At 41.1% G+C, this 18,231-nt stretch overlaps 1 protein-coding gene across 1 annotated transcript in view; it reads left to right on the forward strand.

Annotated features, from left to right (window-relative positions):
- The window catches only part of ERC2 (ELKS/RAB6-interacting/CAST family member 2), a 667,987-nt gene that overhangs the window by 558,292 nt on the left and 91,464 nt on the right, over positions 1-18,231 (forward strand). Inside the window, exon 16 of the mRNA XM_069967012.1 lies at positions 12,431-12,621. Coding sequence (XP_069823113.1) covers positions 12,431-12,511 — 81 coding nt within the window. The 3' untranslated portion in view covers positions 12,512-12,621. The remainder of the gene's footprint in view (positions 1-12,430; positions 12,622-18,231) is intronic.

Here is an 18,231-nt window from a genome sequence, read left to right on the forward strand (position 1 = left end):
GATGACATGGTGTACAGTATTAAATGCCCCTTAAAGCGTAACTGTCATTTCAGGGTCATTTTTCTGAAAACATTAAATATCAACAGTACAAGCGATTTTAAGAAACTCTGTAATAGGTTTTATGTACTAAAAGAGTTTCCTTCTGTACTGAAAAAGCAATCTCCCAGCCTCCCCCCTCACATCAGATGAAGCAGGATTTCTGTGTCCATTATGTGGCTATGGAGGGGGGAGGGGCTGTTAGGAGTGACTGAGCACGGAGGATTTCTGCACAGCATAACACCCTGCAATCTTCTCTCAGTAAGTTCCTAGATAAGCACTGACCTTTTTGACACCTGAATTTAGCATTTTAGGTGCCCAGAGAGTCTACAAACAGCTGACCTTCATGTCACCTCTTCCTGCTCCCTCATCTCACTCAGCCCCTCCCTCCTTCATAGGCTTACAATGGAGAGCACTGGCTTCTCTGTAATGAAGACGTGTTTGCCTGATAATGCACAGATAAGAAGTCAGGGGGGGAGGCTGGGAAATTGCTTCTTGAGTACAGAAGGAGGCTTTTTTGGCTGATGAAACCTATTACAGAGTTTCTTAAAATCGCTTATACTACTGATTTCTGCAATTAAAAAAAACATGACAGTTACGCTTTAACCTCTTAAGGACATAGGACGTATGCGTACGTCATATGTCCTCACTTGCGCGGCCCCGCTTTGAAGTGCCGCGATCCCGGGTGCCGCGAGTAGCCCGGGACCGCTGCTATTAGCGGGCACGGTCTGATCGCCGTGCCCGCTAATTAGCTAATCGGAGGCAGCTGTCAAAGTTGACAGCTGCCTCCGATTACCGGAGGCAACGTTTCCCTGGGGTCTAGTGGGGGAGATCGCTCCTCCGGGACCTTGTCCCGGAGGAGCGATCTACATTACTGATGCCGGCCGGGGACGCGTCCAAGATGGCGCCGTCCTCGGCTCGGCACTCGTTCGTTTTCGGCTGCAGCAGCCGAAAGCAAACGAGTGCCGATCTCATGGATCTCTGCAGCATATCTATGCTGCAGAGATCTCAATGAGAGATCACAGTGTATATACTAGAAGTCCCCTAGGGGGGCTTCTAGTATATGTGTAAAAAAAAAAAAAAAGTGTTGTTAATAGTAAAAAGCCCCCTCCCCCAATAAAAGTCTGAATCACCCCCCTTTTCCCAGGTTTTAAATAAAAGTAAACAAATAAATAAATAAATAAACATGTTTGCTATCGCCGCGTGCGTAATCGCCCGAACTATTAATTAATCACATTCCTGATCTCGTACGGTAAACGGCGTCAGCGCAAAAAAATCCCAAAGTGCAAAATTGCGCATTTTTGGTCGCATCAAATCCAGAAAAAATGTAATATAAAGCGATCAAAAAGTTGTATATGCGCAATCAAGGTACCGATAGAAAGATCACATCATGGCGCAAAAAATGACACCTCGCACAGCCCCATAGACCAAAGGATAAAAGCGCTATAAGCCTGGGAATGGAGCGATTTTAAGGAACGTATATTGGTTAACAACGGTTTGAATTTTTTACAGGCCATCAGATACAATATAAGTTATACATGTTATATATCGTTTTAATTGTAACGACTTGAGGAACATGCATAACAAGTCAGTTTTACCCCAGGGCGAATGGCGTAAAAACACATTTCCCCCAAATAAAAGTAATGCGTTTTTTTTTTTTAATTCACCACACTTTGAATTTTTTTCTGGTTTCGCAGTGTACTTTATGCAAAAATTCAGCCTGTCATTGCAAAGTACAATTAGTGACGCAAAAAATAAGGGGTCATGTGGGGTTCTAGGTGGAAAAATGCAAGTGCTATGGCCTTTTAAACACAAGGAGGAAAAACCGAAAACGTAAAAACGAAAATGGGCCATGTCCTTAAAGGGTTAAATGGTCATTTTTCTGGACATAGGCCCATAAAGTCTACTACATGATCAGCACAGCTACAAATTTTGTGTCATGCGTCTAAAAGGGCCTAATTGTATAATATGGACTAATATTCAGCTGTAAGTGGTTAGTTAAATTGGAATCATCTGCAGATGGCATGGGGGTCTCTGTTTCCTTTTTGACCAATGCTCTTTTTAGCCACAAGGTCAAACATTTGACCTGAAATTTCTAATAATTTTCAATTAAAATAAAAGAAAAACATTGTAGAGCAATTGAGAGAAAAACAGGACAGCAAGTTTTGGGAAGTAAATATGTACTATTAGAATAACATTTTTGTTAACTTATTTACTGCATTGTGGTTTAGGGTCTTGGAAACTTCTTGTATTCTGCCATATTGAAGTCTACAGGAGTGAAAAGTGCTAACTTAAAAGACTTACAAAAACATGGCCACTTTCTTTCAGAAACAGCATCACACTTGTCCCAAGATTTGGCGTGGTTTTGCAATTAAAGGGAACTTATCAGTAGGTTAGACGAATCTTATCTGCTTAGAGCTTCCTATTGCAAACAGGGCACTGAGGATGAAGGTGAGTCTCCTACCTTAATCCTCAGTGCCGTTTCTGTGTGTACTTTGCAGTTTAGTCCGCTGTGTAGTAAGGCCATTTGGAGCACTAGGGGCTGAGCTACGGCCCCGAAGTACCGATTCAGATCGGTGCACGGGAGGTGGTAGCCCCGCCCTCAGGGCTCCAAATAGCCTTACTACATGCTGGACTACACTGCAAAGTGCATGGAAACAGCATGGAGGATGAAAGTAAGAGGCTTACCTTCATCCTCAGCACCCCATGCTTAATAAGGAGCTAACAGCAGGTTAAATTCATCTTTCCTTTTAAGTTCCATTCACTTCAATGGAACTGAGGTGCAAAGCCACTATAGACAAGCTCTATAGACACTTTATTAATAATGGAAAATATGTGAAAAAGGTATAATAAAAAAAATGGAATTGATTCAAATAAATTGGACATAAAAATTGTATAAAAGTATAAAGACAATGATTTTATGATTTACACATTTCATCGCTATATAAGTACCTTCATATTATTTTATTGTAAAATCATCATTTTAAATACATTTTTTCATTGCTTCTCTTCGCTGTGTCTTATATATATATATATTATTTATTTATTTATTTATTTCAAGTAAAGAATACCTTACAGACTAGCTGTCATTTTTGAACTTGTGTTATCTTTTAAAGCTGAAATCTGTCCAAGTCAGGGAAATTTCTTTAATGAACTTAAGGGCACGTCTTCAAAGGAAGTTGCAATTGATCCTGTAGAAAGGGCCATAGCCTTTGAACTGAGAAGAAGTTGATCCTAGATTAGTTAGATCTTTCATTTTACTCCGCCTTGTAATCTAGCCAGAAAGATTTAAGCTTTGAATACTGCATTGACAAGCTTGATTTAAAATTGATATATTGTTACACATATAAGCGATTTAGATTTCGGTTCCTTTAGAGGGTGGCGCCCATGTGCCTTTCACATTTCTGGCATTACTTCCCTTTTTGAATTTTTGCATGTGTTGAACTCTTTAGGTCTCCTGGGGCTCAATGTCCCGTTTTGACCATGTTTTTATTTTTCTCGTATGTTTCACCATCCCGGTTAGTCCATCTCCACATTTCAACACCTTGAAAAGAGAACAGTGTGAGTTAGAGGTATCGGAGTCTGGAACGTATAACATTTCACAAAAGCAAAAAGAAAAACAAAGTTGTGGAAATAGGTGGTGTGAAGTATAAAGTACACATCATATCATCGAGCTGATGGGACTGAACTTTCTTCTTGTTTTGCAGCTTAGACGTATCCTTATGTTATGTTATTCTTTGCATAAATTCATCAGTATTCCGAGGCCAGCCGTTGTCCCCAGGAGACAAACAAGAATTTCCTTATTTTCTTTCTTTTTACAGGAAAACAATTGGGATTTTCCAGTTGTTGCCCTCTTAATCACTGTGGTTAATGCTGTTAGCTTTGGGTAATACCAAGTTCATTTCAGTGCGTGGGTACAAAATATCTTTTTGGCCATTGATACCTCAAATAACTGGGCAAACTGATGAAATAGAGTGTTGACATTTTTATTTCTAATGCCAATCCCTAGAGGGGAAAACAAGAGAAATATTTTGCTTATTTTTACGACTTCTGATCCTTGCTGTTTGTTGGTTCTAGCCTAATTATTTTTATTTTTTTCTGTCTTACCATTGAGCTTGGTTTGTGTGGAAAAAAATGTAATTCTTACTGCCAACAGTAGAAAAAAAAGTTGTAGTAATCAGTATTCATTATACACACTGTCTAAAGATTTTTTTATTTATTTTTTCTTTCATCATTTTTTATGGCAGTGAACACTAAACCACATACAGACATAGAGTAGTGAACTATGGAGGCAGATCATCTTGTTAAACCAGTGGGAGGTATCTTTCTCCCTCTACCTGATTTTACCATCCTATGGAATTTGGAGGTAATTAGCCCTACTAGTCCCTTCTGGCCAGTTTCTGGACGTTTTATGCACAGTGGCTAAATGTGTAGAGCCATATTAAAAATTCCAGCTGATCTTGCCTGGGGTTACGTGTCGATATGTTTCATGTTAATGCATATGAAAAGCTGCCAAGAAGAGTGAAGGGAAATGATTGTCATAATCATACATGAAAAATGTCTGAAAAATGCGAGCACCTTTGCTACTTTTTAGATGGAAATTATAAACGGCTTTGTATTTCAAAGGAATGCTTGATGCAAGATGTTGTCTCCAAGGCAGAGATGGAATACAAACTTGGCCAAGCAAACAGGTCATACGTTCATTGTGGCACCCTACTGTTAGCTGCTTCTGGGAGAAATTTTTCATTTAGAACATTGAATGTTGCTCGGGAGGGCAATAATTCTCATTGAAGAGACCTAGTGGAAAACAAAGACTTATTTTAGGCAGTAGAATAGTAACAATCCGGCACTGCTTGACTTACGGATAAGCTGTATCAGGTGTATGTGGAGACTGGAGCCAACTCAATGGATCTAGGTGTCGGGTGACCAGTGCGGTGCTCTGCCGAAGGAGTAGGTCCAATATAGAGAACTTGCAGACAAAACCATGCAATATGGTCCTTTATTGTGACAATCACCGACACATCACAGTGGGGTAAACGCAATGGTAACAGGGGTATTCCACAGGCGACAGCCCGTTTCGCGCCTCACGCGCTTCTACTGGCCTGACAGAAAAAACTCTTTCATACTGGCCAAACCACAGTCTCCTCCAACAGGAAGAATAATCAGTCTGGGTTTGGGGGTTCTTTCCCCATGTTAGTACAGAGCAAGGTACTGGTTGGCAAGAGGAGCTAGCTAGCTCAGGAGGAAGAGCATTGATTCATATTAAGGAGACCAGTTTCTGTAGAATGACATTTTCAGGCATAAGAACAATATCCAAAATAATTGTCATCCAGAAGAAAGTGAGCTTTTTTATAGTAACCAAACCAATCCAAAACAATAGCGTCAACCATCTGCAGGCATATTTTTGGGCCTTGACTCTTGTCATTACATAACAGTACTAGATGGCTAAACAGATTCCTAAAAGCCTATATACTCAAATCAGTGTATTGAGTCTCTTGACTCTCCACTGACAGATGTTGGGCGTGATGGATTTTCACTGCCAAACCGCTCTCCCATCCCCATAGTGAACACATGATCATTCTGACGTTCCCATGTATGTGGGGAGAATGGGGGAGCTAACTGTGAGTTATTGAAGGTATATAGGTACATTTAGAGGCATCTCAATGGAAGGGATGGGGCTACTAACTCTCTAACTCTGCTATATGGGGACTTATTTTTAGGCAGTATTCTATGGAAAAAAGTATACAAATAAGTTCTCCACTTTGTGTTCTGTAATGAAACTCTGAAGTCCAATGGGCAGTTTTATTTAGTAATGGGCAACCTTCCCTCTATGTGTAATGCACCTGTTACACAGGGCAATCGGCTGTGACCTGACAGGTTGGCACTCTCTTGCTCCTCATTCCCTGTTTGCTGCCAGCGCTATTACATGTGATTACAGCAAGCGGGTAAGTGAGGGGGGGGGGGCTACGGGGACCTGCATGGGCGCTACCCGGATGATCTTTAAATTGTTCAGGGCGCCCATAGGATATAGCAGTGGTCTGCTGTTGCCATGCTGTTACACGAAGCGACGGCAGCAGATCATTGTTAGGCTGATCACTGCCTTTTCAGCCTGTTGAAACACAACGATCAGCCAACATTGTGCATGTCAGCTGATCGTTGCCTTCTATTACACAAAGCAATAATCGGCCGATATGGGCCAAATATGGCCGATAATTGCTTTGTGTAAAAGGGCCTTAAGACTGCTCACTGGATTCAAACATGCAAATTTGAAGGTGTGATATCATACATTGTGGCAGTCATTGTCTTGCGCTGGCCTTGAATAGTGAAGGTGCACCCTTTTTAAATAAAAGCTACTCCGTTTTTAATGCCTGAAAAAACTGGCCAGTTTTGGTGGACGCTCAAATGAATGGCTAACCATGTAAGTAATGGATGAGCCAAATCCACCAGAGTGGCTCTCTCCAGTGGCTCATGGGGAAAGGGGGGAAGGGGGTCCAAAGCAAATCCAATAAGGCATATGGTAAGGGGTTTTCTTCAGAGGAAAACCCTGTTAAGGCTGCTAGGTTCATGCACCTAACCTTTAGAGAAACAATATCATTTAGTGTAATTGATTTCTACTTGACAGATCCTCACGCTGGACAACCTCACTGCTTACACATTCCAAAGTCTTTTGAAGGAATTAAGAACATTTGGGATCAACATTTTAGCTGTATCTGGTATCCATACTGAAAGCTTCAATGTATAATCTATACCAGTGCATGCCTATATGTGGTCACTCTTTGAAATCTTAGCTCCGTTCTGCTGCTATAAATAAGAACATTAGAGGAAATGTCCACTGACATATTTTAGTTAAGGCTGAAATTCTTATACTAACAGTAAAATACATCACAAATATTTTATTGTTATTCTATTATTTAAACAAGAAATGTAAAAAAGAACCTACAGAACATGTGGGGTTAATTATCTGACAACAATGTTGCAATATAGAAATCAAATTGTAGCCTTCTATACTATAATATTATTAAAGGGGTTGTCAGAGAGTGGCCATATTGTCCATGGGTTCAAGGCCAAATTATAATTCAAATGCACTACCTAGCCTTATCTTTTGTCTTAGACACAGCAGCAAAACCAAAGGTTGTGTCTGGTATTGCAGCCAGTCCCCAATTAGGGTATGCTCATATGCTTCAGATAAGTTACAGAAAATCTGCAGTATGTGAACATATCCTAATAGCGACAGGCTGCAATACCAGGAACAGCCATTGATGGTAGTACTGTTACCAGTACTATTCAGCATATGGACACTCTCCTGTAACAGACATCTTGTTCCTGTGTACACTCTAGTCGGGAATTCAGCCAACACTATCTTCTTTCCACTATGAGGGAGGAGTTATATTTAGTAGTGTAGTAGAAGGAAGATAGAACGGTCCTAATTCCCAGCTGTATAAACCTCTACACTGGAACAGGAAGTCCTTTACAGGATGATCACCTGACAGGAAGACAACGCAAGAAAAAAATTGCATCAAAAGCCAAAGTAAAGCATGAAAGACCCAAGAAAGGTAGCAAAATAACCTAATTTACCAATATATGTTTACTTATTACGTGGTTGAAAATCATTGTCCGACAACCCCTTTAAAGTGAAAAGGTTTGAGGTGCAATAACAGATGAAGCCCATGGATAAGAAAAGAGACATTGCACAGAAAAAAGTAGTCCTTATTTATAGGCCAGGACAGCTTATATTCCTAGAATTTGTTACCACTAGGGGGTGCTAAAATTGTGAATAGAAACAATAACGCAACCTAGTGAGTTAATATACAGATTCCTCTTCAGAGATGAATATTTGATGGCTCTGTTTGGAATGCTATGTTCCTTATGTTCCAAGTTTTTCAGCAAAACTGACTTGAAGTAACAACTGTATCATGATTTTGTGGCTCTGTTACTAATTTGTGATACATTCCCGAGGCCAGCTCAAGGATCTCCTTTGGCAAAATAATATGTTACTTATTAAGTCCATCCTAAGAGGCCCAGGAGAATAACATGCTAAGGAAACAGGGGGAAAACATGAATGAATTTCTATCCTCCAGTCAGATATCTGATATTGATGACCAGGATGTATATAAAACTAATGCAAGAGGAAGTAGAATTAGGCAAATGGGTAACAAATTAGCCGTCTGTGTGCGCAGAATGGACCAATATCACATAAGACCTGCCAAATGCATAATAACAAATAATATCAAATGGTGATAGGTACATACCAGACAATTTTTTTTGTCTATTAAACTTATTTGTCTGCAACAGAATATCATATTCTCACTTTTATAGGAAAACTGGTGAAGCAAGGGAAATTGAGCTTAATGTCTAAATAAATTTAGAAAATGTATGTTTATAGGTTAATTTTATAAAAGAGGTTAGCAAGAAATGTCTGCTAACTAAATAAAATCATCAGTGAAGACTAATCCTTTAAGAGGTTGTCTACTGTGAGCAATTTCTTCCTGTTAGAAAGGTTCCCTAAAGATAATCTGATCACAGGTTATCATGTGGTGGAGTATTCAGCTGAGCGGGAACCCATGAGCAAGTGTTTAATTTCCATGCAGCACCTCCACAGGAGAAATGAAGTATTACATACTGCCCAGTAAGTTCAATGTATTGCATGTATAATACGTAAAGTGGGGGTCCTCCAAGGAAGAGACACTCTTTGTAGCCACTTGTTCAGTGAAAAAAAGGTAGTATACCTAAAATGGGATTTGTAAATAAAATAACCCCTTTAAGCTGTTCTATCAATTTGCTAATGACTTTGTTCCTCTATTTCTTTAAGAGGTTATCTCAACATTAAATGTGGATAGGGGTCTGACCGCTGCAACCCCTGCCGATCGCAAAGTCCCATAGTCAGTGAATGGAGCAGGTGAGAAGCTGCTCTATTTACTTGGATAATAAGGACGCTCTGTTCTAACCATTGGTGAGTGTTCAAGCAGTCAGACTCCTATCAAGTGAAGGTCCCAGCGGTCAGACTCCTATCAGGTGAAGGTCCCAGCAGTCCGACTCCTATTAAGTGAAGGTCCCAGCAGTCAGAATACTAGCAGGTGACGGTCCCAGCAGTCAGACTCCTATCAGGTGAAGGTCCCAGCAGTCAGACTCCTAGCAGGTGACAGTCCCAGCAGTCAGACTCCTATCAGGTGAAGGTCCCAGCAGTCAGAATACTAGCAGGTGACGGTCCCAGCAGTCAGACTCCTATCAGGTGAAGGTCCCAGCAGTCAGACTCCTAGCAGGTGACAGTCCTAGCAGTCAGACTCCTATCAGGTGAAGGTCCCAGCAGTCAGACTCCTATCAAGTGAAGGTCCCAGCAGTCAGAATACTAGCAGGTGACGGTCCCAGCAGTCAGACTCCTAGCAGGTGATGATCCCAGCAGTCAGACTCCTATCAAGTGAAGGTCCCAGCAGTCAGACTCCTATCAGGTGAAGGTCCCAGCAGTCAGACTCCTATGAAACATCTAGTCATCCCCTGTTCTATATTTAATCCTGGAATAACCTCTTTAATTATATATGTTACCACAACCATTCTACAATCTCCCTAAGTAGCTCTAACCCTAACAAAGAGAAAACAGGACCAAAGCGATAATGTTTCTCCATGACAGGAGAAGACATTGGGAGACTTATTGGCCATTCATGCTCTACTGAAACTCTGCCCTTGTGGGGAGTCTCAGGCATGGCTGAAATCCCCAGTCATGTTCTAAGGCTTCTGGAGTCAAACATTGTCTGATGGGAAACTTACCTCTACAAGGTGTCATCGGAAAGCAGCTCTGCTTACTCTAAACATAAAGCTGGCACTTTTTTGTGCCCATTCTACATCCACAAATCCAGACTTGAGGACAGTTTTAATGATCTGAACAGCATCACAGATCCCATATTTCATGTGAAGCTGGTATAAATATTCATTACATCTACTAATGTAGTAGGAATAATTCAAAATAAGGCACAGGAGCCAGGAGACTGAACAAGACAAGACAGACGATGATATCAATGCACAATATGTAGAAAAAATATATACAGTCGGTCAGTCAGTCAGTTACAGTCTGTTGTTTTTTGCGCAGTCATGCCCTTCTCCACGTACTCATTGGGGGTGGCAATGAGAACCAATTCCCTATGACTAAAGTAATACTGATATCCAACACAAAAATAAAATAGCTCTTTATAATCGGGAACAAAAAAGCCTAGACATGCACTATATGATGTCCCTGTACGTGTAAACTTAACCCTATTCTCTCCCTAGACATCTCTCTCCTGAGACAAAAGGCTAAAAAAGTTACTGAAGAAAACAAAATATTTGCCATGATAAACCATGTAAAAAATAGCATGAAGCATAACAAAACACCTCAAGACCCCACTCGGATATGCAAAGAGAGTTTCATCTGGAGGCTAGAAAAAAGTGACTGGCAACCGCTTATTGCCCTAATAAGTGTACACACTAAAGTGTGTATAGGCAGCTCAAGAAAGTCCTGGTGCATAGGTAGGGCGTCATTGAAGTTATATGTTTCCTTACCTCATATATATATATATATATATATATATATATATAGTTGACTTTTCAAAACTTTTTGACAAATATGTAACTGTTAGTATATAAGAACATGTCTTCTTTAATATGAAGTAAGTATTTTCTTCTATTAGAAATAACTATATTTGTTTAAGAAATCCAATAATGTTTACAAAAAGTAACAGCCTTGTAAGGAGTCCTGGATCTATTTTTATGCTGTGGTCCCATGAGACGTTGTAGTGGGGGCAGGGGGGTATCACTGTGCCTTATAGTAATAATCAGCAGCCACTGTGTACAGCAAACATTCCCGTCTAATGATTTCAACTATCCACCAGTTCCACTTTTAATTGTATAATCTTTGCAGATGTTGGAATTAGATTGTGCTTCGAAACCAATTTAAAGCCTCATTGTTCTAGCTCAGTGTGCAAAACTTTCAAAGGTCATTGATCCAGGCCACTAACATGCCTCCTATAGAGTCAAATGTTGCACTGTGAATTACATAATTACTTTTAATTGCATAATTATAGTCTTTAAATGTGTGGGGGTAAAGGTTACTGTTACATTTTGAAGCCACGGGAGGTTACGTGACACTGAGCAATAGGCTCACCTAGGGCTTCCTCAAGTTTGTTATAGGCATGTAAATTTCAGTCCTGCTCTGTCCTTGACCTCAAGAATTAGGAGATTGCTGGGAATTCCGTCTCTACCCCCAGATAATGTGGTTACAATATAATTTGTCTGTCTTCAATAAATGAAGATGTATACGAATACTAATTATCCAGGTAGATAAATGGTTGTACTATACAATGAAACCTCACTAAAAGACCACTCAATTGAAAAGAGTTTGTGTGATGGGTTTTCAGTACACCATACATTATACATTGTAGTTTTTTTTTTAAAGACCCTCCAGGAGGTGGAGACAATTTATAATGCGGTCACACTGCCCCCACCTCCTCTCAGCCACTCATGCTTGAGAGACACGCTGAGTGCCACCTATGCATGGAGCACCCGGTCCCATTCCACAAAGTAATTTTTGGGCGATTATCAATGAACGATCTCAAAAGACCGCTATGGTGAACAACCTGAAATTGTTCACCCAATTACACGGAACGATAATCGTTACTTACGATCGTTCTTGCGGTCATCTTGTCATGGCCACTGTGTTCGTTGTTACTTTAAACGACTGATCGACATCTTATTACACCAAACGATGCGTGAACGATTTGCAAATGATCAACGATAAAAATAGTTCCAAATCCTATCAAACGACCAACGATTTCGGATTGGTCATTTAATCATTGTCTGCTATTAAACGAAACAATTATTGTTTGATTACGTACAATCTAACGATTTTTTGAACGATAATTGGGGAATAGGGCCCTTAGTCTATCAATCAAGCATGAGTGCCAAAGATAGGGAGGGGGGTAGAGATGAGTGAAACAAGTGTTACCAACTAAGAATCAATCCAAACTTTGCAAAAAGTTTAATTGACATTAAAAATAAAAGGCTATGCTCACCTGTCCGTGCTCCCCATTGTCTTCAGTGTCCCCAGCCAAATGTAGCTGCCTCCAGCTCATTCAGCCAATCACTGACTGAGACAGGACAGCGCTGCGGCCAGTGATTGGCTGAGTGCTCCGTCACTCCCAAGACAAAGCGACTCGAGACAAGGATCCCATATGCAGAACACAGTCTGGTTGGCCAAAAGGGAATGTGCATTAGGGTTACTAATAATAATCCATCAGAGCCAGTTTTCTGGAGGCTTTCAACTGTTTTAATGGAAGTTCTCAGATCTGTTCCGTCTGTTCCCACGAATTAAGTACATTTTAACTAATGCAAAAAAGTCTAAAGGCCGTATCTGCTTTTGTTTATGCAGATGATCCCGTCTCTGCCGGAGTCACATCGTCACGACAAGATCTCATGCTGTACATTGATCATCTATCCAACCTTTGCCTAGAGTGAGAACCCCAGAACTTTGATCTATAATGAGCCAGTTAGGGAAAGAGGAATAGGGGGAGGAGATGGAAGACATCTGATGAAAACAAAGAACATTTAACACCAGAGCAGGTAAATGGGTGGTAAGTTCAAAGGCAATTGTGAATGACGTTTTACATATCTGACTAGTTGTACCTAATAGCAATACATGTTTAGCTATATCTCATCTACTGGTCTGCAGTATATAATCTACTCTGAACTCAAGTGTGTTGTGCCAGGTCAGCATATCCTATAGAAAATTACTACTAAGACAGTCAAGGAAAGAAAAGCTGTCACTCCAAATGCAACTTTAGAGCTTTCATTGCTGTGTTTTTTTTCCCCCATATTGTTTTAAAATGCCATAATTTTTTTTTTAGTACATTAGCAATTCCTTAATTCCATAATTAATTCCTTAGTATTCAGAATTTTTTAAATTGTTAATGGATTACAAAGGGAAATGTGTAATCATCGGAAGTCCAACCCATGGGACTCTCATGGATCAGTAGATCATGGGCCCATCAAGGGCCAAGGCTTCTTAACTGTTGTTTCCGTCACTGTGGCTCAAACATATATGTGGCAGTATCTGGCACTTTCTCCCAGCCCCATTCACTTGCTGTAGAGCCTGCATTGTGATGATCAATACGGGTTCTGAACAATTAATAATAGGGATAGACCATCCTAGGATACTTGTACATTTGCACTCATTCACAGTGCTTACAACAAGACTCATCAATAGTGTAGACATGGCTGCCAGAGAGATTTCTGGATCATTTGTATAGGAAGATTTGTGTAGGACAAGCAATGGTTGTCTATTCTGACAAGAAGAAGATACCAGCCAAAGAACAAGCATTTGCCTATTTACCGGCAGATCGTTGGTCCTAATATACAGGCCAATTAACCTGTGTGTTAGGGCCCTAAGTCAGTCCATATTTTACAAACAAATGATTTTTCCCTAAATTTTTTAAACGTACATGGTAAGACCTTTAAATGTAAGAATCTTCTTAGGGGAACTTGAACATACATTGTGCAAAAGAATCTTGAGAGTCGAGCGGTATAATTTTTGAGCGATACAAAACTTTTTCTGGAAAGAAAACAAAACGCCCCCGATGTGGTTTCACTCGAAGAGATATTAACCCCTTCACATATTGTATATCGTAGTGTGCGAAATTGTCCAATCTATTAAAATATAACATTATTGTTCACGGTGAACGGTGTAAACGGAAAAATATCAAAAATGGTGCAAAAAATGTCACCTCAACCAGCCCTGTAGGTGGAAAAATAAAAGCGATATGGCTCTTAGAAAGCGGGGAGGAACATTGCATTGATTTGACCCTGACATCCGTGCATCAATGGGCTCGGTCTTGAAGGAGTTAAAGACATGCTCATGTGGATTACAGTAGAGGATGACTTTAATTGTAGCCAAATGCTCTGCAGTTATCCAAAATGTTGAATTAGTATTTCCCTACAAATAAAAGTTCATTGAATTACTATGGAGTAAGTTGCCTTTTAAGAGAGCCCTTTAAACCTGTGTTCATTTACAATATTATTGCCTAGAAACATTCTGCTCAGCGATGAACAATGCGGCCCTTGGACACAGCGCACCAACACACATCTATGCTGAATACTCAGCGCCAAAAACATCATCTACACGTTGTGCTGGAGGAAGCTTCCAAAGTTATTGGCACAGGTGTATTAAACATCTTCTTCTAACATTGTGGTTTCACACCCAGAAGCAATAAAAATCAAGATAAGTTTTTGCCTTGTTAGTGTTTATGGGCAAATATGTATGTTGTTAATAAAATAGGTTTTGAAAAATTTTGGTGCTGGTTTGTGCCAATTCTTGTAGAAAGAAGAGGCTAATGTTTGTTCTACTAACGTCCATTGTGACTCTCAGACCAATGCTGTCACATTGGTGGTGTTAACATTTATTGGGAAAAGGGATCATTGTGTCTGCAGGTAACCCTTGATCCTGACCTAAGTAGCAGGCAATACTAATGAAATGGATTTGTCGGTTGGTTTTATTAATTTTAATGTGCCTTGTGTAATATCTTATTTTCCCAGTGGTGGCGTTGCAGGGGAACTGAACACTTGATGCTAGGTTTCCCTGCAGATTATAGGTAATCCCAGCTGCAGGACTCCCTTCTAAGATTTTTTTTTCAGATATTATGTACTTAAAGATGACCTTTCCTCATGTCATGCTGCATCCAAGAGAAATTCTTTGAACATCTGATCGCTTGCCAACAGCCTTTATGCAGCCAGGTGTTCTATCTTTATATCGATATCTGGGTGTACATTTATATTTATGGTTTCATGAAAAATTGGCGCTCACGCTTCATTATTGGTCACACCTACTCCTACACCTAGGCCCCTAGCAACATTGTCCCTAATTTACATAAAACGTATGGCATGTGTCAGATCTGCAGCACATACACACTGTAATTAGCTAGTTGTGCTTATTTTTGGAAAAAAATCCAGTGCCCGTTGAATTAGACATATCTTGGCACATAATGTGTTCTTTCAAATTAGTATAATAAATAATGATACATTCATTCCCATAGATCTCACGTAGGTGCTGTGTACTTGGCTTATTAACTTGTTTCATACAATCAATGCTCTTTTGTATAACCCTCATAGGGCTTCACAATGCTTTCTTCCTTTTTTGATTAAGCAACTATAACATAGGGCGACTCTGTACACACAATCTCCCCCCCCCCCCCCCAATCTACTTGTACCTTCGGATAGCTGCTTTTAATCCAAGATCTGTCCTGGGGTCCGTTCGGCAGGTGATGCAGTTATTGTCCTAAAAAACAACTTTTAAACTTGCAGTCCTGAGTCAAACGGCCATGGCCTAGAATATCTGTGCCCTAACTTTGCACCACCCCTACTTCCCTCCTCCCTACCCTCTTCATCATTAGGAATCTCCCTAGAACATTTTCTTCTCTCTGAACATTGCACAGGTGCCTTAAAGGGGTACTCCAGCGGGGAGGGGGGGCATTTTTTTCCTGGGACCGGGGAGGAAGTGGCTGAGGGAAACGACGTCCACTCACCTCCCCGGTTCCAGTGGCGGGTCCCGCATCGCGTTGCTCCGGTCCCCGGTTCCCGGCCGCTTCCTTGGGTTTGACGCGGGCCCGAGACGTGACGTCTCAGGTCCGCTCAGCCAGTCAGTGACGGAGGTGGGATCCGTTTCAAGTCTGCTCAGATCCTGCCTCTGTCACTGACTGGCTGAACGCACCTGAGATGTATCGTCTTGGGCCCACGTCAGACACCAGGAAGCAGCGGGGAATCGGGGACCGGAGCACTGCGATGCGGGACCCGCCGTCATTTCCCTCAGCCACCTCCTCCCCGGTCCCACGAAAAAATGCCCCTTCCCCCGCTGGAGTACCCCTTTAACGATCCATCCCATGTGCCATGCTGACATAGGTGTTGAAAAGAAGAAAATATGCCTGGAGCATTCCTAATGATGAGGAGGGCGGGGAGGAGGGACAGAGAGGTTGTACCAGTCTAATGCACACATACTCTAGGCCATGCCAATTTGACACAGGGCTGCCAGTTTAAAAGTTGTTTTTAGGACAATAACTGCACCATCTGCCGAACGGACCCCAGGACAGATCTTGGATTAAAAGCAGCTATCCGAAGGTACAAGTGGTTTGGGGGGGTCAGATTGTGGGTACAGAGTCGCTTTAACACACCTCCTGCCCAATAACCTGGTCTGCAGTCTTGGTGGCTAGTCTGCATTAATTCAGAAGGATGGTTGTAGTCTGAATAAGTTTTGGAAGATGGTCTGGAATATGCATTAATTTGAGGGGGCTGTAGTCTGGATTTATTTACTTTTAATTAAATAATAATTAAGTTAATATAATAATTGAATTATTTTTTTATTTGTCCAGGCTTAGAAAAACATGGCTGCTTTCTTCCAAAGCATCTCAGTTTGGGTGTAGTTTTTCAACTCAGTTCCATTGAAGTGAAAGGAGATGAACTGCAATACCACACACAACCTGGGAACAGGGGTGGTGCTGTTTTTGCAAGAAAGTAGCTGTGCTTTTTCTGATCCTGGATAACCCCTTTAATTTAGAAATCAGCTGTAGTATTTCACAAAAATTATACAAAAACTTTACAGTGTCTCTAAGGCTTAAGTAAAAACTAGGGAGAACATTCATTAAGTTTTTTTTTTTTTGCGCCAGGCTTAAAATATCCCTGCAGGATTGAGGCTTGCAGGATTTATGTGAAGGCATTACGCCACATCCCGTGCACATCGGAGCCCCTCTGTTTGCACAAAATGAAACCTACACCAGCTCAGAGATGGCAGAAGTTTTACTGACATTTTTCCTGCAGAAAAATGTGAAATGCAGCACATGCAGAGGTCGTGCCCTCTCTGTGTGTGGCTCTCCCCCTGTTACACCCCCTCCCCACCCCTCTGGCACAAGTGGGGCAGAAAGGCTGGATGTGAATAAAGTATTTGCAAAATAATCATTTGTATGTATTTATGCACATTAGTGTCCCCCTAGGTGTTACCATTGCCGTAGCCAACAGGATACGTACCTACACAGTCTGATATTGAAAGAGATGATTAGACACTGTAGGGACAAGAAGTTGTCATACGTTGACTATGTAGGGACTAAGGAGTTGACTATGTAGGGACAAGGAGTTGTCATACGTCAATAACAATATAATATTGTTTAACCAGTATTGAACCTACTGGTGGCGCTGACTACAGATGAGCAAACTGGGCTGAGGTTCAGGTGTGTACTAATCCGAACCATCGGCATTTGAATCCTACTGTCTTCCCGTTCCGTGGGAAAGGTGAAGACATACCGAGTCCCGCCTGGAAAACAGGTGTACAGCCTAGGTCATCCCTGTTTTTCAGGCCGGACTTGGTCTGTCTCCACCTTCCCCACCAAACGGGAAGACAGCGGCAGTCAAATGCCTATGGCTTGGGTTCATACGAACCCGAACCTCTGCCCTGTTCGCTCATTTCTAGCGCTGACTGTAAACACAGCATTGGGGAAAGGTAGTAGGGAAGGAGGAAAGACCCAATTTGGGGAACAGTCCACTCTTCTTGATTCCCCTCTAAAAAATAACACCAGGTTCTCATCAGGTCGACTATTGGGAATCTCGTGATTCTGATGACTCGGCCCTAAACACCAGATACTCAAGAAGGAGACAACTTTAGGATCTACAAGGCAATGTCCATAAAGGGGATAGATTATTTTCAGAGTTGCTCCCATAAATACCTCGAATAACAGACTAGTTATAAAGGTTTTATTCTGTCCAGCAGACATCTGGGATTTTATCATTCTTTTTCAGATAAGTCGGTTCTGTTTTCATGGATTTAATATCGTCACTTGTTCACCGGCCAGTTTTCTCCAGAACACTTTGCTAACAAGTAACCTAAGCTTTTCAGGGAGACACCTGTGTGGCAGGTTGCGTGTCTCAATAATGCGAGTTTCGTATCTGTTGCTGTCATCATCTGAAATTTCAGTTGAATAAACGCTTGGCACAAGTTTTACAAAAAAACTGCGGCCATATTGTCTAGCTGAAAAAACGATGACAAATTAGTCTAGCAGATTTATTCTCATTACAATTCAGTATAGATTACTGTAGATTGAAATGTGTTGCACCGAGAGAGTCCATTACATGTTACGCTCTCAGTGGTGAGACAGCAATTTTTAGACATAATTTTGATATGTTTTCTACCCGCAAAAT

Source organism: Dendropsophus ebraccatus, chromosome 4, assembly GCF_027789765.1.
Source record: "Dendropsophus ebraccatus isolate aDenEbr1 chromosome 4, aDenEbr1.pat, whole genome shotgun sequence".
In the NCBI taxonomy this organism is placed as follows: Eukaryota; Metazoa; Chordata; class Amphibia; order Anura; family Hylidae; genus Dendropsophus; species Dendropsophus ebraccatus.